The sequence below is a fragment of the Diplotaxodon limnothrissa genome, linkage group LG15 (assembly GCF_057381915.1).
Source record: "Diplotaxodon limnothrissa isolate DT_005_m linkage group LG15, D_limnothrissa_male_GT1.1, whole genome shotgun sequence".
Classification (NCBI taxonomy): domain Eukaryota; kingdom Metazoa; phylum Chordata; class Actinopteri; order Cichliformes; family Cichlidae; genus Diplotaxodon; species Diplotaxodon limnothrissa.
In genome coordinates, this window is record NC_140610.1 from 27,341,430 (window position 1) to 27,368,836 (window position 27,407).

At 41.9% G+C, this 27,407-nt stretch overlaps 1 protein-coding gene across 1 annotated transcript; it reads left to right on the plus strand.

Moving 5' to 3' along the window:
• The first annotated feature begins 1,153 nt into the window (after window positions 1-1,153).
• Window positions 1,154-27,407, plus strand: cep43 (centrosomal protein 43). Its single transcript, XM_085373073.1, has 19 exons — window positions 1,154-1,299; window positions 2,191-2,244; window positions 2,787-2,841; window positions 12,662-12,750; window positions 14,136-14,273; window positions 15,724-15,780; window positions 15,873-15,943; window positions 16,045-16,106; window positions 16,211-16,272; window positions 16,394-16,456; window positions 17,183-17,230; window positions 18,073-18,236; window positions 19,388-19,462; window positions 20,664-20,732; window positions 21,479-21,588; window positions 21,842-21,907; window positions 25,582-25,615; window positions 27,038-27,125; window positions 27,200-27,407. Exons 1-19 carry the CDS (start codon window positions 1,216-1,218, stop codon window positions 27,278-27,280), a joined length of 1,470 nt encoding a protein of 489 aa, XP_085229199.1. The 5' UTR covers window positions 1,154-1,215; the 3' UTR covers window positions 27,281-27,407.

The window sequence follows — 27,407 nt, forward strand, 5'->3', positions numbered from 1 at the left end:
TATAGTTTATTGCAATAGCAAGTTGTGCCTTGTTCTCAGGTAGACAGCAAGTGGAGAGTGATATATGAAATGATGGGATGGAAGGAAGAAGAGAAGCAAAGAGTGATTCACAGGCAGAGCCTAAATTATTTCTCACAGTTTTTTGTTGCCTTATGGTTCCAAGCGCTGTCACCAATCTTTGCATTTTGTTATTATCTCATGACACTTGTTTAATCAGCTACCATCTCTCCTATGGACTTTTTAATGTCTACAGTCTCAGATCAACACAGCCCTGCCCTTCCTATATTAGATTCTTGATGAATGTGTGTTGTTGTTATTCAGCCTGGTTCAATGTGCCCCCTTTTAACTTCGAGCACCCGCCCCTTTAAACCTCTCTGCACGGCCCTGCAGTACAGTGCAGTATTTCTACTCACCGGGGATCTTATGAGTCTTCTGTTTTATTTTTCGGCCCCTCTGAAGCTTTTTGTAGCAGACGTGCAACGATTGCAGTTATTAATTTAATGTGAAGACAGACTCCGTCTGGAGAGATAATAAATACAAGGTCACAAACTAGCTCAGAAACTTAGAAATCATAAGATAAAATAACCTTTATTAGTCCCACACGTGTGAAATTTGTTTTGTCACAGCAGGAAGTGGACAGTGCAAAAGTTATGTAGCAAAAATTAGAATATAATAAGAATAAATACAGTACACAACTGTACAGAATAGAATAGAATACTATATACAGTAGAATAAAATAGAATAAAATATACAATAGGATAAAAATAGAATACAAATTCTATATACAACTGAGTAAAAATACAACGATGCAAGAAAAGAGAATTGCACTTAGTGTTATTGCACATGTGTGGATGTGTGTGTTTGATCAGTTGGAGTCTTTGTTGTACAGTCTGACAGCAGTGGGGAGGAAAGACCTGCGAAATCTGTCCGTCCCACACTGAAGGCTTAAATGTAAAAAATAATAAAAGTAGAAATAACACGAAAAACGTGAGGCTGAATCCCTCTCACGGACCGTGAACGCCGTTTGTTAAACTGGTAAATTATCCAGCTGTAGTTCCGACTGCAAGCCAGCAGATGGCATTCAGGCTGAACTGCGTACAGATCGGCTAAAGAGCAACAGAAGAATAAAGGGCGGAAGTTGCGTCAGGTTGTTTTGGCGTGTTGTCCTGGCAGCAGCAGTTAGCTACGTTAGCACCTTAAGCTTCAGACAGAAAAATGTCAGCAGCCGAGGACGACACGGAACTGCGGGACCTGCTGATCCAGAATCTTGAGAACAGCGGAGCTCTGAACAAGCTGAAGGTGAAAGGTCACGTTTAACGTGAGACGCCCTAACGGCGGGATAGGCTACAGCTACTCGCAGCTAACGACTGCTAACCGGCTGCTCAGAGACTGTTTCAGGTTTATTTTATTTAACCTGAGAGGAGAGATGAAGTTCTGACTGAGTGTAGAGGTTCAGCAGCTGTGTGAGCTCTGTTGCTGCTGTTGTCGATCAAGCAGGATCTAACCTTTGAAACCGGTTTAAACATCCGTGAGAGTAGATGAGACATTTTATTACTAATAACGTGTAACTGCGGCTCAGCATAGAACCTCAAAGCTCACAGCCAGGAAGAAGAAACCTCACAGAACAAATAGAAATAGTTTTCCTTTTTTATTTCCTTTCACGCCCTGTTTTTGTCATGTGACTCGACAGCGTCAGGTGCTGAGAAAGACTTACCTCCAAACCTGAAACCACTCTTATTGATATCTGATCAGTTTGTGACTGATATCTGATCAGTTTGTGACTGATATCTGATCAGTTTGTGACTTATATCTAAACTAAGCGCTGTGTGGATTGTGCAGGTCTAGTTTCGTGCGTGCTAACTTCAGCACAGTTGGAACCCGTCAGCCTAAAATCTGATCCAGGAACCAGGAAGATTTGCGCCGAGAGCTCATATAAAAATAATGTGAAATACAGCAAATGAATGAAACGCTGTTAGTCCTGCAACACGCTGGTTGGTCCAGGTGTGTCCCACCTCTGGGAGAGGCTCCACCCCCCACGACCCTGAATACGATGACTGGAAGAAAACTGATGAATGGAAATGAAATAATATTTAGGAAACCCTTTTAGTTTGAAATATCTGTCATGAATGACATGTATGAATTTACTGATAGGTTTCAATAACTACCTGTATTGATGACATGTTCCTGCAGGCGGAGATGAGAGCGGCGGTGTTCCTGGCAATGGAGGAGCAGGACAAACTGGAGGTGAGTGATTCACACAGAAGTTCCAAGCACAGTGTTGATCAGTCAGTGCTGTCCGTCATAGTCCAAGATCAGGACAATGCCGGACAATACCTCCCACTCACTCTGTGACATGCTGGCCAGTCACAACGAGAGCATGAGATTATACGTAATGTAGCACTGAACAACTCCTCCATCTAATACACAGCACACACTAAAATATCTGCACATAACAAGGGCAATCTTAACCAAATATATTTAATTTGTGTAGCATACTGGAATATTTATAATAAGAGCTATTTTGCTATATTTTAACTTTAGTTTAGTCAGTTCCAGTTTTTAGTGTCTTGGAGCGACTATTACTACGTCATTAATAAAGTATTCAAATTCAGGAATACGTGAGACAGCAGGTTCATGGTGTGTTTAGATTAAAATCTAAGTTTGTAGTCTGGAAAAGTGAACAATGAGGTGGGAGGAGTCAGGAAGTTGGGAGGGGTCAATGATGGTCTTGATGTGTGACTGACAGCTTTGACCTGTTCTGAGCTCTCGCTGATGTTTCTCCTCAGAATAAAAGTCCGCTGGTCAACGAGAGCCTGAAAAAATGTCTCAACACCAAAGACGGTGAGTTCCTCAACTTCCTCTTCCTGCCTGCAGCCGGTTTCACTGAGCAGCAACATTTCACGAGCAGGTTAGCAGTGATGAAGGTCATACTGCTTCATGGCTGTTATTTTACAGTTTTACTAAAATTAGTCCAACAGAAAGACTCATCAGCGAGAGAGTTCATAAAGGTTTAAATAATTTCAAACATGCTCTAAAGAATCCCTCACTGATCCAGCAGCTTGCACTAAGAGTGAAACCGCCCGTGAGCACCATGGCGGAGCATCCGCAGGTCACCATGCGTTTCTTTCTTATCCTGATGTCATTGATCATCAGACTGCAGTATTTGTTACAATGGCAACAAGTAATAATAATAATATTAATAATACATTTTATTTGAGGGCGCCTTTCTAAAACCCAAGGTCACCTTACAAAGAGAAGAAGACATCAATAAAACAGTAGATTAAAATAGATTATAATAAATTAAAATACAAAAAACACAAAATACAACCACAAACAACAAATTTTTTTTTCTAAGCTTTATTTTCATTTTTAAATTGGAAACGAACAAAAAAACAAACATACACACAAAGCAAGAAAGAAAACAAAAACAAAAAAACAAACAAACAGAAAACTCACAACTGACCACAGAAGCACTCCCAGGTGCACACTCTTGTATCTATGCCTTTCATGGATAACCTCAAACATCTGAAAACCAAACACAGAAAATACAGGCATAATAATAATAATAATAATAATGACAATATTGGTAATTACAGAAATTTAAAACAAACACACAAACAAACAAAGAACAAAGAATTCAAAAAAAATAAAATAAAAAATTGAGCAAAACAGAAAACACATCATGTGAACCCCTCCCACCATCCCCCCACCCCTTTACCCCTGTATGGCTCTCAACCTCATCACATTCGTGTATCCAGACAGCCCATATTTACACCTATCTATAGAAACTCTCATACACAGGAATCAACATCCCACAAGATAAAACTACAGCATTCAGGAAATCAAGTCAGAAGGGCCTAACCGGGGATCAACTCAAGGCAGACCCAGGGGGATTTGCGTCATCTCTATGATCTGTTAGGTCCAAAGACGGTAGTACTGACAGGAAGGGGCCCCAAATTTTTTCGACGGTTCCATATTTCCCTTTTACACTATGCAATATCTTCTCAGGTGTGCAGTAGGACGCTAGCTCATTAATCTAGTGTCTCAGTGTTGGAGAGTTTTCAGATTTCCAATGTAGCAGAATACATTTTTTCACTGCAGCACTCGCAAGTAAAATAAAATATTTCTTGTGATAATTCACATTTATAGAACCTGTGTCACCTAAAATCCATAGTTTTGGGTCCAGTTCGATTTGGATCCCCATTACCCTTGAGATTATTTCAATGGCCCGTCTCCAGAACTCTTCTATCACTGGGCAATTCCACAGCATGTGGAGGAGATCACCATCTGTCACCTTACATCTCAAACATTTGGGGGAGTAATTAATATCAATTTTATGTAACCTATAAGGGGTATAATATATCCTATGAAATATATTAAATTGCATTTGCCTGTGATTTGTAGAAATTAACATGGTCTGTGCCTGTTCCAATAAATGGTGCCATTCTACCTCTTCATAGACATAGCCCAGGTCTGTCTCCCATTTTCTTTTTAAAGACGCTTTATTATAGTCAGGTAACTTTTCATTGATAATAGTGTATATAGAAGATGCTATTCCTTTTATTGACTTCCATGGTTTGGTGCAAAGATGCGTTTCAAGAGGAGTTTCTTTAGGAATCTCGGGGAATAATCCTTTGGATTTCTCTTTGACCCAATCTCTTATTTGTAGGAATTTGAAGATATTTTGTCCTGGGAGTTTGAATTTTTCCTTTAGTTGTTGAAAGTCAATAAATGTATCATTATTGTATAAGTCGGCAACAGTTCGAATATTTCTGTCTTTCCATCCCCGCAATATTGGGTCAGCAATATGATAAGAGAGATCAGGGTTGCCCCATAGGGGTGTCCTTCTAAGAAAAGAGATATTTATTTTCAGAAGTGAGTGGGATTCCTGCCAGGCACAGAAGGTGTTTAATATTATCAAATTGTTTGTGAGCTTGGATAGACATTTTTTTTGTACCTAAAAATGGAACATCTTTTAATGGTATGGGGTTCACCTCATGTTGTTCTATTGGAACCCATCGAACCTCACTCCTCTCTGCATGTAGCCAGATCCAAATTGATCGGTACTGGGAGGCAAGATAATAGTTCCTAAAGTTTGGTAAATTAAGTCCTCCCCTTGAATATGGGGCCTGTAGTGAGGAGAGTTTGACTCTTGGATTTTTCTTTTGCCATATGAAAGACGTTATGAGTTTGTTAAGCTCTTTGAAGAAACTTTTAGGAACATTTGTAGGGAGACATTGAAATAAGTAGATAAACTTAGGCAAAATGTTCATTTTAACAACATTAATTCTCCCTATAAGAGATAATGGAAAATCCATCCATCTCTGAATATTAAGTTTGTTTGCTCCAACAGTTTGATATGATTTAATTTGAATATTTGATCCTCGGATTTACCAATTTGTATGCCCAAATATGTAAATCCATTATTACACCACTGTAATGGGTCAGTAAGAGCTCTAATACGGCTATCTTGTATATTTAATAACATAATCTCACTTTTGGTATAGTTTAACTTGTATCCTGAGGCTGCACTGTATTCTTTAAGACACTTCATTAAAGAGGGAATTGATTTAAGAGGGTCCGTTATATACAGTAGGAGGTCATCTGCGTATAGAGAAAGTTTATGTTCACTTGTGCCGAATTTGATTCCAGATATGGAGGCATTAGTATGGATGGCAACTGCTAGTGGTTCGATCGCAATCGCAAAGAGCAAGGGGGAATTTGGACAACCTTGTCTGCAACCTCTAGTTAAAGAGAAAGTGCCAGAAAGCACATTATTTGTTATGATATTGGCTCTGGGGGCATTAAAAAGTGTCCTAACATAGCGGGTGAACTTTTCTCCGAAGCCCATGGCTTCCATTGCCTGAAATAGAAAGTTTGGCTCAATCCTGTCAAATGCTTTATTAGCGTCCATGGAGATTATTAGCAGTGGGTCTTGGTTTTTTTAAGCAGTATTCAGTATATGGAGCAAACGCCGCACATTATCTGCTTCATGTCTGTTTTTAATGAAGCCTGTTTAGTTGGCATTTATTATCTTAGGCATAATGTCCTCCAATCTAAGTGCAATTATTTTAGATAATATTTTATAATCTGCATTTAAAAGGCTGAGGGGTCTGTAAGAGTCACATCTCTGTTTGTCCTTGCCCGGTTTTGGCAATAATGTGATTGTTGCAATTTCCAATGATTCTGGTAATTTATTATTTTCTAAAGCTTCTTTAATCATATTTGTAAGTGGTGTCAATAATTTATTAGAAAAAGCCTTATAATAATCAACTGGAAATCCATCTGGTCCAGGGGTCTTATTATTTTGTAAACACTTGAGGGCTTGAAGAACCTCCATCTCAGATATATCTGCATCAAGCAGTTCTTTGTCCTCATTATGTAATTTAGGAAGAATTATTCCATCTATAAATCTTTTTGCAGCAGTACTGTCGACCCCTTGCTCAGATTTATACAGATCTTCATAGAACCGTTTAAACTCTGCATTTATGAGTGCTGATTCATCAAGAAGTTTATCATCTTCCGTTAATATTGTCCGTATAAATTTATCAGATGTTTCTTTCTTAATTTGCCAGGCCAGTAGTTTACTTGTTTTGTTTCCAAATTCGTAGTAGTGATATCTAGTTCTGGCCATGGCTGCTTCTGCTCTGCTGGTGCATAAATTATCATATTGCAACCTTATTTTTGTTAATATATTGAGGTATTCTTCCTTTTTGGTAGCAATATATTCCTGTTCCAAGTTTTTAATGTCAATCTCCAATTTAGTTATCTTCTCTCTGACCTTTTTAACCTTATTGGCACCGTATGACATAACCATACCTCTCATATAGGCTTTGAGGGCTTCCCAAATATTGGCATGTGAAGAGGAGTTTGAATTGGCATCTAGGAATATTTCAATATTAGTGTTCATATATGAAATAAAATCAGAGTCTCCTAGCATATAATTTTTAAACCTCCACCTGTAGGTTACACTTTGCGACATATTGGTAGCCCAGGAAAGTTTAATGGGATTATGGTCTGAAAAAGTAGCTGCTAAGTAGGAGCAATCTATCACTGTTGCCATCATATTTTGTGGTACAAGAAACATATCAATTCTAGAGTGTGTATTATGTACTGGTGAAAAAAAGGAGAAGTCCCTCTGGCCTGGATGGAGGTTTCGCCACACATCAATTATGCCTATATCCTTCATACCTTGGTTCAGTGCTGTTGCTGCCTTGGATAGTGAAGCTGACAAACATGAAGGTCACACTGCTTCATGGCTGTTATTTTACAGTTTTACTAAAATTAGTCCAACAGAAAGACTCATCAGCGAGAGAGTTCATAAAGGTTTAAATAATTTCAAACATGCTCTAAAGAATCCCTCACTGATCCAGCAGCTTGCACTAAGAGTGAAACCGCCTGTGAGCACCATGGCGGAGCATCCGCAGGTTCACCATGCGTTTCTTTCTTATCCTGATGTCATTGATCATCAGACTGCAGTATTTGTTACAATGGCAACAAGTAATAATAATATTAATAATACATTTTATTTCTAAAACCCAAGGTCACCTTACAAAGAGAAGAAGACATCAATAAAACAGTAGATTAAAATAGATTATAATAAATTAAAATACAAAAAACACAAAATACAACCACAAACAACAAATTAAAAAAAAAAACACGATTTGACAGCAAGTAAAATCTGTATTAAAGCGAGTAAGCCAGTTTAAACAAGTAGGTTTTGAGTTGTGACTTAAATAAGGGAAGGGAATCTATATTTCTTACGGCTGAAGGAAGTGAGTTCCAGAGCAGAGCGACTGAAAGCTCTGTGCCCCATAGTGATAAGGCGAGCAGAAGGAACAACAAGATGAGTGGCAGATGAAGATCTGAGTGAGCGGGTAAGAGTGGGGATATGAAGCAGATCACAGAGATAAGGAGGGTAAGATGAGGTTATGAATACACTTAAATGTGAGAACTAAGATTTTAAAGTTTATCCTGGCTTCTATGGGCAACCAGTGAAACTGTTGAAGAATTGGGGTAATATGGTCTCTTAAGGGAGTAAGAGTTATGACCCGAGCTGCAGAATTCTGAAGAAGTTGAAGTTTATGGAGGGACTTATTAGGGAGACCAAATAAGAGAGAGTTGCAATAATCGATCCAGGAAGTAATAAGACTATGGACAAGGATGGCAGCAGATATATCGAGGTTTTTTTTTTTTTTTTAAATATCGATATATTTTTATACGAGATATAAGATGTGACAGCATCGTTTATATCGATATGGTATATGTTGCGTTATAATTATACTTGTGGAGCCGCAAGTTTGCCTCTCTTTTGTCTCTACTCGGCCTCGCCTCTCCTTCACTGAACACAAGTCCCCCTCCCCCATCACTTCACCTGCAGGCAACAACAAGACGGACACAGCAAATCTCCGTTACCGCGGATCGCCCTGTGCGTGGGGCTGGACGCATCAACGTGTTAACGTGTTAACGAGCTAACCGCGCTAACAGCTTTCTCAAAAGTTGACAGTGCACGTTATGTATGAATTCTGGTTGTTCTTAATGACCGTGAACCGATTTTATGTGGTACACGGCGCTCAGCAATCTGTCAAAAAATGTTTTAGTACGACTTTGGTAAGCTACGAACTACGAAGCCGCATCGCTTGATGGATGATGTTGGAGCATTACGGCTACCGTAGTCTGGAGCCTCACGGAGCAGTAGCGGTTTTAGATACGGGCGACACGGGCGGTTGCCCGGGGCGGCATCGTGGTGGGGGGCGGCATCACGGGCATCGGCAAAAAAAAAAAAAAAAAAATGCTCGTACTTATGCTGCCCCGACGTCATGCCAGCGCATATTGGGAATGGCATAGGCACCGATCGGTTTTCTATCGCCCATTTGCTGGGAGTAAGGTCGCCCTCGTCTGCGATGTGCGCCTGCGGCACAGGGAGTTGAGGGCGGGGCGGCGGGGGATTCTCTGACTGGCTGGAGCAGCATCTAATAACCAACTCGCAAAATAAAACAAAATAAAAACAAACCAACAAACACGAAAATACCAGACATTATAATACAGACTTATAATTTGCACCCATGTTTTTTCGAAATTCTATACACGAAAAGTGAGCACGAGAGCCCTCGGTGCGCCTGCTCGCTGCTGAAGTCAAAGTAAACTTTATTGTCATCTCCTCTAAATACAGTCCAGTATACAGAGAGACGAGACGACGAGGCTCCAGTTACAGCAGTGCAAGTAAAAAAACAATAAATATAAGAATAGTAAGAAAATAAATATACACTTTAGGACCAGGGGTAAAGGGATCAATAACAATTTAAAATTTACAGTTTGATGATTTAAAGTCTCACACACAACCCATCGAAAGGGGAGGGGGCCCTGCTGCTTCCAAATAGAGCACATTTAATTTATAATGTTGTAAATCCAAGCCCATTATCTATTCACGATTTGAATCCTGGGTTGTGTGAAATCTCAGAAATGCACCCTAGACAAAGTGAATCTGTGAACTAAGGCAGCGGTCCCCAACCCCCGGGCCGAGTCGTTTGGTACCGGGCCGCGAGAGTTGAGGCTCGGGTGTGAAATGCATGGTTTTCAGGGTTTTTATCAGTTTTTGGCGTTATTTTGTTATCATTTTTATTGTTAACTTGGTTTTCCTGGGTCTTTTCACGTGTGTTATGAATAAATCTTCTTTTTTTTCGGTGCCGGTGCTAGTTTTATGTTGTTGTATTTATCCGCGACACCTTAAAGGCCGGTCCGTGAAAATATTGTCGGGCATAAACCGGTCCGTGGTGCAAAAAAGGTTGGGGAACGCTGAACTAAGGTGTAGGTGTGTTAGATTATGTTGTGGTGATCCTCGAGTTGAGGGATGGGTGTTCATACTGGAGTGCAAAATTAAAACCAATGGAAGATGGACAAGAAAAGTGGGGAGTGTTCGCCCAGAGCGCCAAACAGGCTAGGACCGCCACTGTTGCGGAGTAATACGTACTGTGCTTCAACGTAATGTTACCGTATTGTGTGCGTATTGGGACCTCAAATGGCTCCTGTTAAAAGACACGGTTACACAGAGGATTTCAAACTCCAGGCTTTCAGTCACGCTGTAGAACTTGGGAACAGAGCAGCTGTGAAATCTGTCTCTTTGTTATTATACTCAGCGTCTGTTAGTTTACATTTTGATTGCACAATTGTGAGATTTTTGTTATCACAAAAACAACATTGTTTTCTTTTATTTATGGAGCACTATTAATAAATGCTGATAATTTATTTTTGAGTAATTTTTTAATGTACATCTACGCTGTATGTTAATAAAAGTGCCTGTGTTACATCTGGGACACAGCTTTGACTACGGATGGGATGAAGCTGGTTAATGTTACGTAAGTGAAAAGTATGCAGACCGGGTTATGAAATGAGAGAGGACTGTCAAGTATGACACCCAAACTCTTTACCTGCGGGGAAGGAAGGATGGGGGAATTTTTAATGGAGAAACTGTTAGATTTGGTTAAGATAGAGGCTGTGCCAGTGAGTAAAACTGTTTTATTACTGCTAAGTTTGAGAAAATTGGAGGAGAACCATGATCTGATCTCCATAAGACAGTTCAAGAGGGAGGTAGGTGGAAGGGATGAATTAGGTTTGGAGGAAATGCAGAGCTGGGTGTCATCAGCATAACAATGAAAATTGATATTATATTTTCGGAATATTTGGCCAAGAGGGAGCATGTAGATAATGAAAAAGGGCCCTAATACTGAATCCTGGGGCACACCAGCAGAAACGGGAAAGAAACTTGAAGAGTGTGATTTAAGTTGGATAAACTGAGTGCGGTCTGAGAGCTATGAGGTGAACCAGGCAAGGGGGGTGTGACTAATGCCAATGGATGCTAATCTGCTCAGGAGGATACCATGAGAAATTGTGTCAAATGCCGCACTAAGATCGAGAAGGATGAGGATAGTTAAAAGACCAGAATCAGCTGCCATCAGAAGGTCATTAGTAATCCTTAACAAAGCCGTTTCTGTACTATGATTGGGGCGGAAACCAGACTGAAATTTCAAAATAAAGGGGAGGTTTGATATAGGGCGGAGATTATCAAAATTATTGGGATCTGCACCAGACTTTTTGAGAATTATAGTGACAGAAGCAGTTTTCAGGGATGGAGGAATGATTCCAGTGTTAAGGGAAGAGTGGATAATACTAGTTATAGGAGGAGCCAATGAAGGGAGACAAGCTTTAACTAACACAGTGGGAAGAGGGTCGAGCTGACAAGTGGTTGATTTTGATTTTTGAGTAAGATTTGGTACATCAGCTATGGAGGGAAGAGGAAAACAGAAAGTCTACTTCACAGCTAGAAGCTCCTACAGATTTAAGTTGTTGGTGGATATCAGCGATTTTATGAGTGAAAAAAGATATGAGAGTTGCAAAAATCAGCAGTCCGGAGGTTTTGTAATTTTACTAAACAATGAAACGAGAGACCTGGAGTTACCTTCACTAGAACTGATTAAACCATAGTTTAATAGAATACATAGAATAGTATGTAGATTTGGCTGAAGCAGTGCAGTCCTTATACAACAAGATATGATTGTTATACATTTCTTTGTGTATGGTAAGTCCGGTTTTCTTGAACAGACCAGTTGGCGTTCTTTGGAGCTGTGACAGCAAAGGTTAAGGCTGCAATGACCTCGGTCAGCAGGCGTTGCAGCTCCTATGTGCCCCACAGGGGGGCACTGTGGCTACAGCTGTCAGCTGGTCTTATCTCAGACCACTGCAGGGAGCAGACAGAGTTGACGAGCAGGAGTTCACCTGGATTTTAGGTGTTCATTGTGACGTTTACATGGTGTCAGTATTTTTATAAGGTGTGCTCCATTAACAGGAATCCACCAATCAGAGCTAACTCCAACTCACACCCTGAGATTCTGGGTCACTCCTGCATTATGTGACTTCCTGTTGGTATGTGATTTTCTGTCCTTTATTTAGCAGCAGTCACATTGATGATGATGAAGATCAGAGCTTTGATCTCTTTGGCCCTTGAGGGTGTCACACAAACACACAGCAGCAGGACGCCACAGACATGCTCACACATACACATACATGCACACAGACATACGCTCGTTTAAACCACTGGGGTCAAACTGGAGGCCTGCAGCTGAGTCCTGGTTGGTCTGTGGCATGAGTAGTGACCACGTTCAGTGGTGTGAAAGCCGAGCAGAGAGTTGGAGGTCAGGACGTGTTCGTCTGACCAAAAATGGTTTTCTGGTTTCCTAGTGACATCACAGTGCTCATCACAGTGTTCCCTGCTTCAGAGGCATGTGAAGAGTTTGGACATCTCCAGCAGGATGTTTTTCACCTTTTGGGATTAAATTGTGTGAATAAGTGATGAGATGCTGATGCTTCGTGTGGCCTTCAGGAATTAAATGATGTTAAACAATGAGAAGAAAAAAGCTTCATTAAAATTAGTGTCAGGACAATGCGAGCAAAGTCACATCAATCAGATTTTAGTGTTTGATCAGTCTTACAGATCATGAGTAGTGACACGCCAGGTAATCAATCAATACGTGAAGTGATTGATGAGTGATAAGGATTGGTAGATTGTCTCTGAACACAGCATCAGATGATCTCAGCTGCTGAGAGAGAAGTTTTCCCTGTGATGCATCTTGATTATGGTGATAGTGATGATATCATGCCCTTGCAGGTCGTCTGGTGGCGAGTCTGATCGTGGACTTCCTGCAGGTTTTTAACCTGGACTTCAGCCTCGCCGTCTTCGAGCCAGAGATCAACTCTGTGAGTACCAGAAGCTTCTCCTCCACCTCTTCCTCCTCGTCATTGCCGCTGACTCCTCATGCTGCTTTCAGGTGTCATGAAGCTGTGAAGAAAGTGCAGCTGTATTTGCTGTTTGAGTGTTTGAGCTATGAGAGCTGTGGTATCAGTAGAGGATCCATAATAATACATATTCCAGTGTATCGATAAATCAGAGGCGTGATGATGGCGGCTTGTGACTGGAAAGAAAATGTGAGCGATGATGTGTAAATAACAAAGGACCGAAGCAGCTCCTGAACGCCGTGTTCAACACTTGAAGCTCAGCGCCACACAGCGAGCGGTTTCCTCCTCCTGTAGCCGAGGACTCGCTGAGGCGCGCTCGCGACCACAAACTGACTCAATTTTCCTTCTCGTGGTTTGTGGGTTTGAAGCTTAGATCACTGGTTGGCTTCCCCTCGACTGTGTGACGGTTTCTGTTCTCTGTTTAGTTACAAACTCTGGAAAGCTCACAAACCCTCGAGGACGATGCGATTCTCCCACGTTAGAACAAACTGCTCGGCCCAAGCAGAGAAGCATCCAGCTGCACCTCCACCTCTGCATCCCCTCATACAACCTTACAGCAGAGGTGTTTCAAGGACCAGCACAGATGGAGCTAGACGTGCAGAGAGCCATCGGTAACAGTAATGACTGTCAGATCGGCTGATGATGATGATTTTACTGGTATGCTGAGATTAAACTCTGTTAGGCCTGACTTTACTCAGCAGGAGCTTCCTGCTGTCGTTTTCAGAACACTTGATCTCTGACCTCTGAGGACACTAAGATTTGAACTCCTCTGAGATTTTTAGTAGATACACTGATGGAGTCAATTTCAGGCTCCTGTGTCGCCTTGTTTTCAAGTTCTCACAGTTGCAAACTAACGTGTTCACGCTGCCCACCCTGCATGGTGACAACAGTAAGAACTTTGTTTCTGTTTTAGATGAAGGGTTCAATGAGAAGCTGCAGGGCAGGGGAGGCCTGCTGACAGGTGTGCAGACAGCGCCGGTGTCGTTGGGAGGCTCAGGGGTGATACATTCAGCCCACTCGCGAGTTCAGACTTCAACCTGTACGCTGTCAGCGAGTAAGGGTGCCGATGGCTCACTGATGAGGGTGAACGGACTGCAATAATGCAAACATTATTGCTGACAAATGCAACACGACCTTTAAGTGTCCGCTCCATGTCTGCTCAGCATTTAAATAAAGTTTTGTCTGTGTGGGTTTTTTTTTTTTTTTTTTTTAAACAAAGAAGCCAGTATCAGCCAATAAAGGATGTTTATGCTGTTGCTGAGCGTGAGGCCTGTGCCGGCTGGACGAGTTCTGGTTTAGTTTTATTGATAAAGCTTTATTTGCTTCCTGCTGCTGTGTTTGTCCAGGCGAGCTGTCTGGATGGGCGGGATCAGGTCTCCAGGGAGCTCGGCCTCTCCGACTTGGACCTGAACAGGAAATCTCCGCTGCTGCTGGAGCTTGTCAGGAGGGGGCGCCACCGGGACAAAACGGCCTCCTTGGCTGAGGTGAGACAAACCTCCTGAGGATGATGATGTCAGTGAAGTGATGAAGAGTTATTGATGGAATGTGTGCGTGTGAGAGCAGGGAGACCAAGGAGGGAGCATTCCCAAGATGAGCGGACTTCTCCTTCACTGTGTGTGTGTGTGTGTGTTGGTGTGTGTCGGTGCGTGTGTCTGTGTGGGTTATTCTGGGTCATGATGTCAGTAGATGGAGGGTTTTGGTTTCCTGTTGATCTCAGGGTGTCCTAGTTTCTGCTCCGAACTCTGCAGCACACGCAACCAGCCCACAGTACTGGTATTACAGTACTGCTACTGACACTAGTACTGATAGTAACGTGCATGAAGTCTTCTGTTCAGCTCTGGACTCTGACACGGCAGCTTTGTATGATCCACATCAAGTTTGTTTAATTTTTGTGTAGTTTGAAGACATTTGGACTTTTATTCGTTTAAATGCTAAAAAAGTCTGTGGATGACAGAAGCTAACCAATCACATTGGTGGTTACATGCAAGTAGTAGTATTTATTTATTGTCATTGTCAAGAACAATGAAATTGCGTTTGGGGCTTCCATACAACCCAAAAAAAGAAGAAAATAATAAATACCCCTTAAAACCCAAGTGTACATATTTAACCCAGTGTGACTCCAATGCAATAAGACAATCCTTAGCAATAATGTTCGTAGAAATTCAGACAAAGACCTGAGAAACATGACAAAATACAACAATGCACCCATTCAAGTAAACAATGAGGTGATCAGTAAGGATTATTTGAAGCAGCAGGTGGGCAGGGCTTCACCCCTGACAGTCAGGTGGAGCTAACATGAAGAACAATACAGAAGATCAGAGCGACTATGAGAACTGAAATGGACCAAAATGTAAAATTAGGCTGCACACGTTTGATCCCTCTGAAAGAAACTGCTTAGCTGACACAAACATGAGAATCTGACTTAAAATGATTCATTTAACTCACTTCCAACTGAACACTGACGCCACAGATGGATGAGTCAGGAGGAGCGTGGAGAGGAGGGGGGGGCTCCGTGCTATTTCTGGAGCTCGATTGGTCAGTTCGTCAACCCGTCCTGCTGTTAGGGGCATTTATGGGTTAGTGTGGGCGTGGTCTCTGAACATTTTTCCATCCGTGGCATCACTCAGAGGCCAATTTGAGTGTGAGATTAAATAATCCAGAGTTATCCCTTAACCCCCCAAGGTTTCTGTTCAATGTGTGTCTGTGTGTATATATAAGGCGTGTGTTTTGTGTGTGTGTGTTTGCTTGCACCGGTTTGGTTTAATCTGTGGTTTGTTTTCTGTGAGCTGCAATCTAATCTCAGCCAATATCTTGCTTCAGCTCTTTGATCACTGAGCGTGCTCAGAGAGGTTTAGCGTGAGGTCACAGGTTCACACGTGTCACATCTGATCCTTATCAGCAAATAAACTACTTCCTTCCTTCCCCTCGTTGTAGGAGCTGACTCAGAAACAGATCACAAATGCCAATAAGAAGTTTGACTTTTACGACAAGGTGAGCCCCACACTGTACCTGTGTGTGATGTCATCAGCTATTATCCAACCACAGGCTGCAAGTATTGATCTTTTGTCTTTGACCCCCGGCAGGACCACAGCGGCTCAGTGCTGAGAGAAAATCTGAAAAACATCTTTACTGATTTGTTCCCCGCTGTGAACAAGTAGGTTTTACTTCCTGTTTCAGACAGTGAAGAGGGACACGGAAAGAGTCTGAGGATGATGACGATGATGATGAAGGTTAATCTGTTTGTGTGATCTACAGGAACTTGTTGGAGAGGTTCGTCACTGATGAGCTCAGAGCCTCAGACAAAGACTTCTCTACAAGTAAGAAAACGATTTTAAACCAATCACACTGATGAGAAACTCTGATGGCGCTCTGACTGATCTGTGTCTGGTTGATCTGGTTGATTTGATCAATACGTTTACAGCTATAGACTTCCAGCAGTTCCTCGGGATGTACCGGCGACTCTTCTCTCAGTGCAGGAGTGTGGTGAGACTCAATTTTTGGTTTCTGATCACATTTTATGAGTTAATGTGAAACATTTAGAGTATAAATCCGAGAAAATGCTCTTCAGAAACTCTGAGTCTCACAAGGTCTCATCTTTGTTCAGGTGCTTCAGGACTCTGATATGGGTGTGACTCATAGCCAGTTACCTGAGCAGAAAGTCAGTAAGGTACGTTTGCTCTGTCATCTGACCGGTCAAAGGTCATTCCGCTTTACTTCATCTCCCTGTATTTAAAGCTGGTGACATCACAGCGATTCTGGGTTTGTATTTTTGTTTTTTTCCCAAACGCGACCGCCTTGAGGTGACAGTTGCTGTAATTTGGTGCTAGCTAAATAAAATAAAATTGAGTTGGATAAGGAAAGAATATTTAAAAGAATATTTAAAACACATACAGAAACAAACCTAAAAGTAAACAGTTCACTAAAGGTCAGGTTGCAGCAGACTTTAGCACATGTGTACACGATAGAAGGAAAACTGTGGGATAAATAGTTCACAAAATAGAATTAGAACAGTTTAATTTGTGTTCTAACACAGTTACAGCTGCTGGCACCAAGATGAAGATGCTGATGTTAGCCTGTTAGTTCTGCTGGTAGCTGCATTGAGTTAATGCTAGCACTGATTTCAGCTTGTTAACTGCCATGTAGTGAAGATGATGGCCTGTTAGCTCTGCTGATAACCATTTAGCTGTAATGTTAAGAGCTGATATTAGCACTGATGTTAGCCTTTTAGCTGATAGCTGTGTAGTGCTGATATTAGCCTGATAGCTCTGCTGATAACCATTTAGCTGTAATACTATCCTGATAGCCATGTAGAGCTGATATAACCTGTTAGCTGATAGCCGTGTAGCACTGATGTTAGCCTGTTAGCTGATAGCTGCTATCCTGTCCTGCACAGATCCCCAGGTATAAAGGCCTCAGAGGACAAAGTCAGACAGCAGCCCAGGTAACACAATGAGGAGCAGATGAGAGACTCACTTTGTGCTATTGCTAACCATCACCATAAACAGCAGCACTTCTGACTAACGCTCCTCTCTGGCCTCCTCTGTCACAGCTCAGAAACAGGAAGCTATTCATGTTATGACTTATGTTCATCTCATAAGACATCAGCTATAATGATCACAGCTCTTCTGGTTAGGAAATAAAATGAAAGGCTCTAACTTTAAATCTTTTAATATTCAAACATCCCCAACTTTCCAGAGTACTTTTGCATCAGTCGTAGTTCAGAATAATCAGTTATCCGATTATGGGAAAATACGTTTTACCTCCTTCCCCTCACTGCTGTATTTCTCTTGATTGGCGGACTTCAGGAAGCCTGCTGAGGGGCAGTACACTAAGCCTGTGAGCGACAGCATCTGAATTCACCAGACACTATCACTGCCACCATAAACCTAGTTTATTCTGTGTTTATGTGATAAAATGGCTTCTTCCTGTTCGCATCTTTAAGAATAAAAGCTGCAAAAGAGTACACATCTTTAGTTTTACTGATTAAATAGATTTGTTTATTTCTGAATGAAGACGTGGACATTTTTCTAACTTGTGTTGCTGCCTCTTTAAAAGCTTGTATTGTGAAACATACAGGAAGTTCCCGGCTGCTGAACATCAGCTTTTGTTTGAGACCTGCAGCTGATTATGATCAAATCTAACTTTTCTGCTCTGAAACACTGTGACCTCGTTACTACAGCTTTAATCGGCCTCCACATCTTCCTCTTTACCGCGTCTTCATCACCTGCTCACCTCCAGTCTGGGGTGCACGGTGTGATCTGAACTTGTCATGTCGCTGCTTAGGACTCAGAACGCTCTCTGAGTAAAGGAGATTTCCAGCAGAAGGAGGAGATCTCTGCCGACAAGAGGGAGCGCCTGGACCTGGACCTGGAGGAGGAGGAAGACCTCGATGAAGGAGATTCTTTCTTTGACGACCCCTTGCCCAAACCGCAGAAGACCTATGGCTGGTGAGCTTGGCTGACCTTTGACCTCTGAGTCAGTGTGAATTTGTGGGTCAAACGTATTTCCTTTCAGCTTCAAACCACAGTAGTTATCCTTCCCCCTCACATTTACCCTCCCCTCCAAAATAAAAGGAAAATTTCCAGAAAATATTTGCTGAATCCAAAAAAGGAAAATAATTTTAAGATTTTCTTTCCTACAAATTGTTTCAATAAAATAAATGTTGCAAACAATCTGAACATTTTGATACATGCAAACATGTTGTAATAGAAAACTGAATTTTCTGCATTTAAAAGAAATTGTTCCAGCTTTCTCTCGTTCATCTCACACCTGAATTTTATGGGGTTATATTTGTGCCACTATTTTGAGCGCACATAAAAACATTTTGAGCGCATGTAAAACAAATTTGCATGTACAAGTGTTGCATTTTGAGGAGAAATTTATTTTGAGCAAAGAAAAGCTAAATTTGAGCGAACAAAATTCATTGCTGCGTGCAAAAAATGTATTTCAGGGTTTGCTGTATACACATACAATAACAGCCCCTCTTGCTCAGTTTTTGCATTTGCTCTTGCTCAGATCTCTGCGGACCCGCTCGCAAAAGTGCTGATCTAACGTTTTCGGAGATGCCTGTTACCCACCAGCTGACCGCACAGCTGGTGGGTAACATCTCCGAAAACATTTTTGCAAATATGTGATGTCTTTATAAATTGAGCAGATATTTGACGTTTACGCAGCAACATTCTAGCCTGAAAATATCTTAAAATTTTATTTTGTGATCAAACCCTGCCACTCTGCGTTCCTCTGCAACTGCCTCGTTTGAGTTTTTGACGAAATGCATTCTAGGATATTTGCTTGGGTTTGGCTACAGTAACTAGTGAACTGATTGGAGACCAAAACAGCCAATCAGAATTTTTGCATCCAAGTCTGTGATTGGTTGGTTTTGTGGCACAAATATAACACTGTACAGAAAGAGTTGAACGCGCAGGGGCAGAGATGTGGAGAGCGCAAGGTCCGCAGAGATAGTGGCAAATAGTTGCACAAAAATAACACCATAGAACTTTACCTGTCTGTGCTGTTCACACCTGTGCTGTGTCTGAACGTGCTCCCTGTCCTTCCTCTCCTCCTTCTCCTCCTTCTCCTCCTACTCCTCCTGCGGTAGTGCCGTCCCCGTGTTGGAAGAGAGTCTCTCTGGCTCCAACGTGTCCTCCATGAGACGAGGCAAAAGTCTGAGCGAGTGAGTGTGCACGTCCCGTCATGCCCAATCAGAGGAGCTGTACGTTCTTTATTTAAAGAACTTTATTGAAACAGATGCGCAGAGACCAACACAGACACACTTCACTACAGACTGCGTAAAGAATCGCTGTTGTTGTTGTTATTATTATTATTATTATTATTATTATTTATAATTTATTTGTATTTGTTCTTAATGAGCAGATTTTCACTGAAGTGTCTCTGTGCTCTGGGCTGTTTCACTGACCAGCTGATGAATGCAAACATTCAGATTTATCCAGGATGATGATGATTGGCTGGAGAGTTTCCTCCATGGTGGGAGCGATCCTGTGTTTCTAACAGCTTGTCAGGAGGCGTTCAGAGCTGTGAGCTGGGGTTTGAATGTGGAGCAGGATCACGGTGTTGGTGTTCCCTAGATGGACTGGGTGTGGATTGAGCCCTCTGTGGCTGTGACTGAGCCCTCTATGGGTGTGACAGAGCTGTCTTTGTGTGTGTGAGACTGAGTTTTGTGGGTGTGGCCAAGCTCTATGTGGGTGACCTCCTGTAGAGCGTGACTCAGGTCTCAGCTCAGCGTTTGTGATGAAAGTGGAGCAGTCTGGGCAGCACCTGAAACCATGTCAGTCTGATCAAACAGTTTTTAGATCAGTGATCGATCAGCAATGAGCAGATGTTATTGATCTCCCTGCTCCCTGTCTACGTGACGGGCTCTGCACGCTGCTGCCCATTAATAGCAGGGGGCGTCACACCCACAGATGGACACAGAGATACAGGAATAACACTCGTGTAAGCACCACCTGACGGAGCGACCACAGAAACACTTGCCGAAGATCTCCCTGCTCTTACCTGTGCCCGCCCTGCTGTGCCTCGTGTCACGTGTTGGGGAAGGTAAACTCGGAGCTGCTCGCCTGTCCGCCTCATTACGCGTGAGTTAAATCAGCATCCCTGTTGACGCCAGTCCCGTGGACTAAGCTGTACTCAGCTCAGATTACAGTTTGATGGTGGCGATGTAAAACTTTATTGACGTTTGTGGAGAAAGTGGGTCACGGGGGAGCTCCAAGCTTCTCTTCCTCCTCTGCTCATGACTCTGAGGGCGTTTAACAGTTTTCATGGCTGATTACGTCCTCCTCAATAGAAGCTCAGACTTTGATGTTCACTGACTCCTTTCTTTCCTTCTTTTCTCCTCTTCCTCTTTCTCCTGGCTTTAGCCTGTCTGTGCTGGCTGCTGACTCAGAGGGCGAGCGAGACGAGCCTCTCTCTGATCCCTCTGAGCTCAGGTGAGCTGCAGGTGCACCTCTCTTCATGTGATTGGCCACTGATGAATCCTTCCAGGTGAAGCAGGTCAGCATCAAACCTCTAGGCTTTCCTCTCTGCTCTGACATTTTGGTTCCTCTCGTGAGCACGAAAGTGTTTTGATAAACCGTTTTTATATTCCTGGAACTGTCTGATGTCAGAGAAAGGGGATCTCCTTACATAGTCAAATGATTTATAGGCTTCATTAATAGGTCAGATTTGAGTTTCAGGGATGACTTTAGAAATCATAAAGACAGGATAAACTGATTAAACACCATGTTTTCTGTATTTATTTTTGCCTTGAAGCTGTTGCTGGCTTCTCTTTGTCATAAATCAAGTGCACCCCTTTCGGTTTTCAGTCAGACTCTTGCTGACTTAACAGGAGTGTTTGATCTGTGCAGAAAATGTAAAATCTACGAAAAGTTTCTGAGTGTTCATATTACGACCCCTAAGGTTTATCTCCTGACCTGGTGAAGGGCCATGCCCCACAGCATGGGAACCAGCAGTCTGAACTGTGCAGCTGTAGGCGGAGCTGATAGACCAGCCGCTTTACAACCCTCTTCTTCTCTCGCTGTTTCTGGTCCATGTTCAATCTGCTGTTTGATGCTGTCTGCTCTGGTTAGGTGGAAGAGAGGATGTCTAATCTGGGGTGGAGTGGGAGGTGTCTGATTAATTTGACTTGCTGGACTGTCTGTCAGGGTCTTCAGTCTTTGCGGTCTCCTCTTCACAGGAAGGGGGAGGTGTCCGGATCCAGGGGGAGTCAAGGAGGGTCGCTGGAGGGTCAAGGAGGAGGAGGAAAAGGACAAAGCAGCATGTCGGAGCCAAACCTCAGCAGGAACGGTCAGTTTGATTTCTCTCGGAGCGAGTTTGGGTTGAGTGTGTTTCTGTGAGGTCACCTGATCTTTAACAAACTGATTGTGATCCTGGACATGGCCGTTCTCTGGACTCCAACTGGTATGGTTGTGTGTTTGGATGTTCGTGTGGTTGGATGGTTGTGTGGTCTGGTGATGTGGAACTTCCTGTTTGATCTGGAGCAGTCTCAGTCACGCTGTTGGTGCTGACAGATAAAATGGAACTCGTGATTTCTCTGCAGGAGCATCTCAGGACAAAGACAGAGGCTTCAAGGCTCCAAGTGACAGAAGTGGATCTCTGCACTTAGGTAGGATTCAGGGCTGACACGCAGCAGGTTCAGATCACATAACACAGAGTACATGAAACATATATAAAACACGTTAACAATATAAGACTGGACAAACACCCGAACAAGGTCAAAACTCCTTTTTATAAAATGGTTTTCTAACCCGATTGGTTCTCTTCTAATATTGTCCCAATCTTTATGTTTTGTAATGTAGTCTGTTAACTACAAATATCTCTAATGGTCCCCTGGGGATAAAGCATATTTAGCCCTTAGTTGGGCAAAACTTTTAAGAGTATTCTTTTCAAACAGCTGATTGACTGTAATCAGTTCTTTCTCCGCCCACCTCTCAAAACTCCGATCTGACAATGATGGAAGGAACTCAACATTTCCATTTATGGGAACAGCTCGAGACATGGTCAAATTCCCTTTTAGCATTTTTAACACTTGGTTCCAAATCTTTACAGTATGCTTGACCCATGGATTAGTTATTAAAAAATTTTTTCCGTGATTGATGGTTGAGAAATGGGAGACTCCGAAGGGAGATACCTGGTAATGAATACTCTTCCATAGATACCAACTGCATTTCTGAATCATGAATAATCCAGGCAGCCATTGATTTTAATTGAGCTCCCCGGTACATTGTGAAGTTAGGCAATTTGAGGCCCCCTTTTTCTTTTCCATTAACATTTTGAGTCTGACCCTTGTTCGTTTATTCTGCAAGATAAATTTAGATGTGATGCTTTCTGATAATTTGAATGCAGACTGTGGGATCAAAATGGGTTGGTTCTGTAATAGGAATAATAGGCGTGGAAGCGCCTTGAGGCGACTGTAAGCACCTTGAAGTGACTATTGTTGTGATTTAGCGCTGTATAAATAAAATTGAATTGAATTGAAGAATATTCATCCTTATACATTCAATCCTCCCCATAAGATTGAGTGGGGTAGGTTCCATCTGTCCAAGTCCCCCTTAATCTCCTTGAATGACCGAATCATAATTGTGTGTAAGTAACTGATTGGTTTTAGGAGTAATAATTACCCCCAAGTATCTGAAACCATGTTTAGAGTGTCTAAAAGATATGATGATCTAGCTGTGTGGCCCAGTTCCGACAATTATTAACACCTCAGATTCTTTGTATTTGTTTTATAAACTGACACTGTACCATAATCTTAAAGGGCTGGGACAGAGGTGTCCGGATTCCCTAAAAATAGCAAAATATCATCTGTGAAAAGTGACAGCTTATGTTGTGTATTGGTTTCATCTCTAATTCCTTGTATGAGATGGTTGGATCTGATCAGTTCAGCTAAAGGTTCAATACTGAGAGCAAATAAGGACGGCGATAACAATTCACCCTTCTAGTGCCACGGCCTAGAGAGAAGTCAGAACAGTGGCCATTAACCCTTACCCGAGACTTGGGATTTTTATATAAAGTTTGGACCCATGAAATAAAAGTCTCATTAAAGAGACTTGATTGAATTGACAGAGTTTAGGACCCAAATTACTCCCAGATTTACAAGCACCTTAGTCCGACAAATACAGCAATAACGATGGCCCGCTTGCATGTTCTACAAAAAAATGTGCTTTGTTGTGTATCTGACGGACAAACACCAAACCAGTTAAGTTGCATCATTTTTACAAACTAATTCTGGTTCATCCGTTTCACTCAACAATCTGCTTTCCCCATTCTCATTCTCTGTCACTGCCGTGCTTTTTCAGCACTGCGCATGCACGTTTTACCCACATTCTGCCGCGATATATCATTTTCTTATCGTTGCCTAGCATTGTACCGGTATTACCGTGAGCGCTATAATATAGCCCAGCCCTACTTCAGACCATGACTGTGGGTGATCACCTTTAAATAACGCATAGTTATAAACTTTGCATAACAATGGTGTTAGCTCTTTTTCAAAAAAATTGTAATACTCCCCAGGCAGGCCATCCACTTCGGGAAACTTGTTGTTTTTCAGTTTTCCAATACTATTTTTTATATCTTCAATGGTGATTAGATTTGGTATTAGTCCAGCCTCTTCCTGAGACAGTTTACTAAGATTGACTGGGTTAAGAAATTGTTCAATCTTTTCAATTTTATTTGGGGCATTTTCTTCTTTATATAATTAAAAATGCTTTTGCAACTTCCTTAGATTGGCACACAATTTTTCTGGAGTTTGGACATTTGATTTTATGACCAACCCTACTTGATTGCTCCTTACGCAGCCGAAATGCCAGCAGTCGGCTTGCCCGAATACCATGTTGGTAGTACTTCTGATTAGCAAAACGTCGTTGTCCCTCTGCCTTAAATTTTAGTAAATCATCCAACTTTTGCCTCTGCTCTTTCAATGAGTTCAAAGTCCCAGTTTCTTTAGTTAGCTGATGTTCTGCTAATTGTTCTGCTAATCTCTCATTTTTCAGTCTTGATGAGACTGCTATAATATTACCTCTCAAATAACTTTTTGCAATCTCCCGCAAGATTAAAGGGGGCACCTCATTATTATCACTGAACTGAATATATTCAGTCAGACTCTTTTGAAGTTCTTGTCGAGTTGTTTCATTATTCAATATAGATATGTTGGCTCTCCAATATTTAAAATGATTGTTTGGATTGATTCTTAATTTCAGACAAACCGGGGCGTGATCAGAGATAGTGATTGCCTCTATGCCACACTGACTAGCCCTATAAAGGTCCTAGGCATTAAAAACATATCTATCCTTGAATGGCTGCGATGTACATGTGAATAAAAAGTGAAATATTTTTCTTGGGGTTGCAACTGACGCCACACATCCACTAGGCCCAGTTCCTTAATCATTGTATTTAAACTATGAGATTTTTTGGATTTGGGGCCATTGTGTAACGGGAGTCTGTCGACAGCTGCTTTCAGAATACAAATGAAATCACCTCCCACCAAGATCATTCCTTCAGATTTTTCTGCTATTAATGATGCAGTATTCTTGAAAAAAATTGGACAGTCCTCATTTGGTGCATATAAATTTAGTTAAGTAATTTTAGACCCCCCCCCTACAGAGCCAGTCACCATCAAATAGCGCTCCTCTCTATCCGCAAATATTTTTTCATGGTGGAAATATGTTGACTGGTTAACAAGAATTGTAACTCCTCTTTTTTCCCATCCTGATAAGTAGATCTATGTTATTGTTCAACCCACTCTCTCCTCAACTTCCTGTGTTCCTTTTCAGAGAGATGAGTCTCCTGGAGCATTGCTATGGCGCACTTAAGGTTTTTTAGTTGGTTCAACACCTTTTTTCTTTTAATTGGACTATTCAAGCCCTTCATTTTATACGAGACACAGATTAGATCCTTCATATCTTAGGCTCAGATCCTGTACAGACAAAACTAAATGATTATACTTAATGAAATAGTGGTCCACAATTGGTCTCAGGCCAAGATAAACAAAAACATTCAGAAGTAAACAAAGAACATTAAAAAAAACGATTTATTGATAAAGTTCAGATGAGCCTGAGCTCCCACACCTTTAGCTGGTACTGACAAACTTCCTGTTTACACAAGTGTCCACTGCAGGAACAGGAAGTGAGCAGCAGCAGCACATACAGCTAGCTGTATGTTCTTCTTGCTCAATGACAGAAACATAAATAAAATGCAAACAAACAAATAGGTCCTCAACCACCCTGACTCTGAACTGGATGAAGTCAGACGATTAACGAGGTTTTCACTTTTTTCCCTCAGATGACGAGGTCGAGTACGACGACGACTTCAACAGGTACGTACCAGTGTGTGAGTTTCTCTCTCACACACACACACACACACACACACTTGTTTTTATTCACGTCCTTTTTATTCACGAGGATTCAGAGGGTCTGATGTTCCTGTGATATCTGTGAGTCGAGCACTCACACTTCGAAGGTGCTGCTGGATCTGCTCCACGCATCGCTATCATCATCATCATCATTATTATTAGTATTATTATTATTGTTATTATTACATCAGAGCATGTTTTCTATGGCACCGTGTTTGTACTTTATTACTTTAGTACTTTATTTGAACTTTCACTGAGAAATCCAGCCTGCTCCAGATGTCTGATGAAAGTCCAATCCCGAACACAGCTAACGGCAGTCATAGCACCATCTAGTGGCAAAATGAAGTTATGTTTCGTAAAAGCGTGTTAGACCAGAGTTTAGACATTGACAGGAAAAGTATTTTGTGGTTTTTCTTGCGTCGTAATCACTGATGTGGATGATGGATTAAATCAGTGTTTACCATCACAGCTGTGATTTTAACGCTTCACCGTTTTTGCTGCTCTCAGAATTCAGGGATTTTTAAATGTTTCTGCACAAAGTAAGCTCGCATCCAAACAGGTTTTAACTGACTCTTATTCAAGTTTTGAACTTCTGTGGTTTGAAGTGGGGCATCCTCGACCGACACTTGTCACAGCAGTCTACAGACCTCCAAAATACCATAAAGATTTTATCCAAGACTTTTCAAATTTTTTTGAATTGTTCCCGAGCTATGACCAAATCGCTTCACTGGCTCCGTGTACGTTTTAGAATCAATTTAAAAAAACCTTATTGGTGACTTATGAAGCACTGAATGGACAGGCCCCAGGGTATCTGTCAGACCTACTGCAGCCTTATACGCCCCCTAGAGCTCTTAGATCGGGTGATCTTTTGCTCTTGGGCACACCAAGGTCGAGACTAGTTCTTAGAGGTGATTGTACATTTGCAGTTGTGGCATCTAAATTGTGGAATGATTTGCCTCTCCACATTAGACTGGTTCCTACCCTCAACCTTTTTAAATCCTATCTTAAAACGCATTTCTACTCACTGGCTTTTAATTCTGCATGAGAGTTATTTACTTATTTATTTGTTATTAGCTATTTGGTATTGATGTTAATTGATATTGCTATTTTATTGTGTAATTTGTATGTTTGTACAGCACTTTGGTCAACACCACTGTTGTAATTAAAAGTGCTATATAAATAAATAAATAGAAATAGAAAGTAGTTGAAACCTTCCAGACCTTTACAGCAGCTGTTCAGATTCAGCTCGAAGGAACAGAGGACAGATGTGTTGCTGATCGCAGTGCCACAGAGCCACTGTCATGTTTTGCGTTAAAGTGATATCTGTCCTGCAGTCAGGCTGGGCAGATGGAGGATCGTCTTACTTTTCTTCTTCTATTTGTTTAGTCACCGCTCTGAGTTCTCCAAGAGCGAGCTGAGCATCGGCGAGGAGATCGAGGAGGTTTCCATTGAGGGCCCCGACCACAGCGACAAGGTGAGACCATGCCCCTGCAGCTCCACCTGTAGCTCCACTTGCAGCCTCAGGCTCATTTCTGTCTCTGTCCACAGGTGGATGAATCCACTCAGGACGTCAGCATCTCTCAGCTCAGTCAGAGTCATGGAGCCGACTACATGGAGGACGTCGGCTGAGCCTCCCATCATGCACCTCTTCTTTGTATCCTGATATTTAAGCTTGTACAGTCTCAGTGAAGAATAAAGCTCTGTGTTCATAAATCAAGACATCCTCCCTGTGTGTGTGTGTGTGTGTGTGTGTGTG

What these genes read in the sequence shown, in the direction of transcription:
- cep43 (XM_085373073.1), top strand. Translation starts at nt 1,216, where the DNA reads ATGTCAGCAGCCGAGGACGACACGGAACTGCGGGACCTGCTGATCCAG. An exon ending in AGTTTGACTTTTACGACAAG is followed by an intron (nt 15,781 to 15,872) that starts GTGAGCCCCACA and finishes GACCCCCGGCAG; the next exon opens with GACCACAGCGGCTCAGTGCT. An exon ending in AGACAAAGACTTCTCTACAA is followed by an intron (nt 16,107 to 16,210) that starts GTAAGAAAACGA and finishes ATACGTTTACAG; the next exon opens with CTATAGACTTCCAGCAGTTC.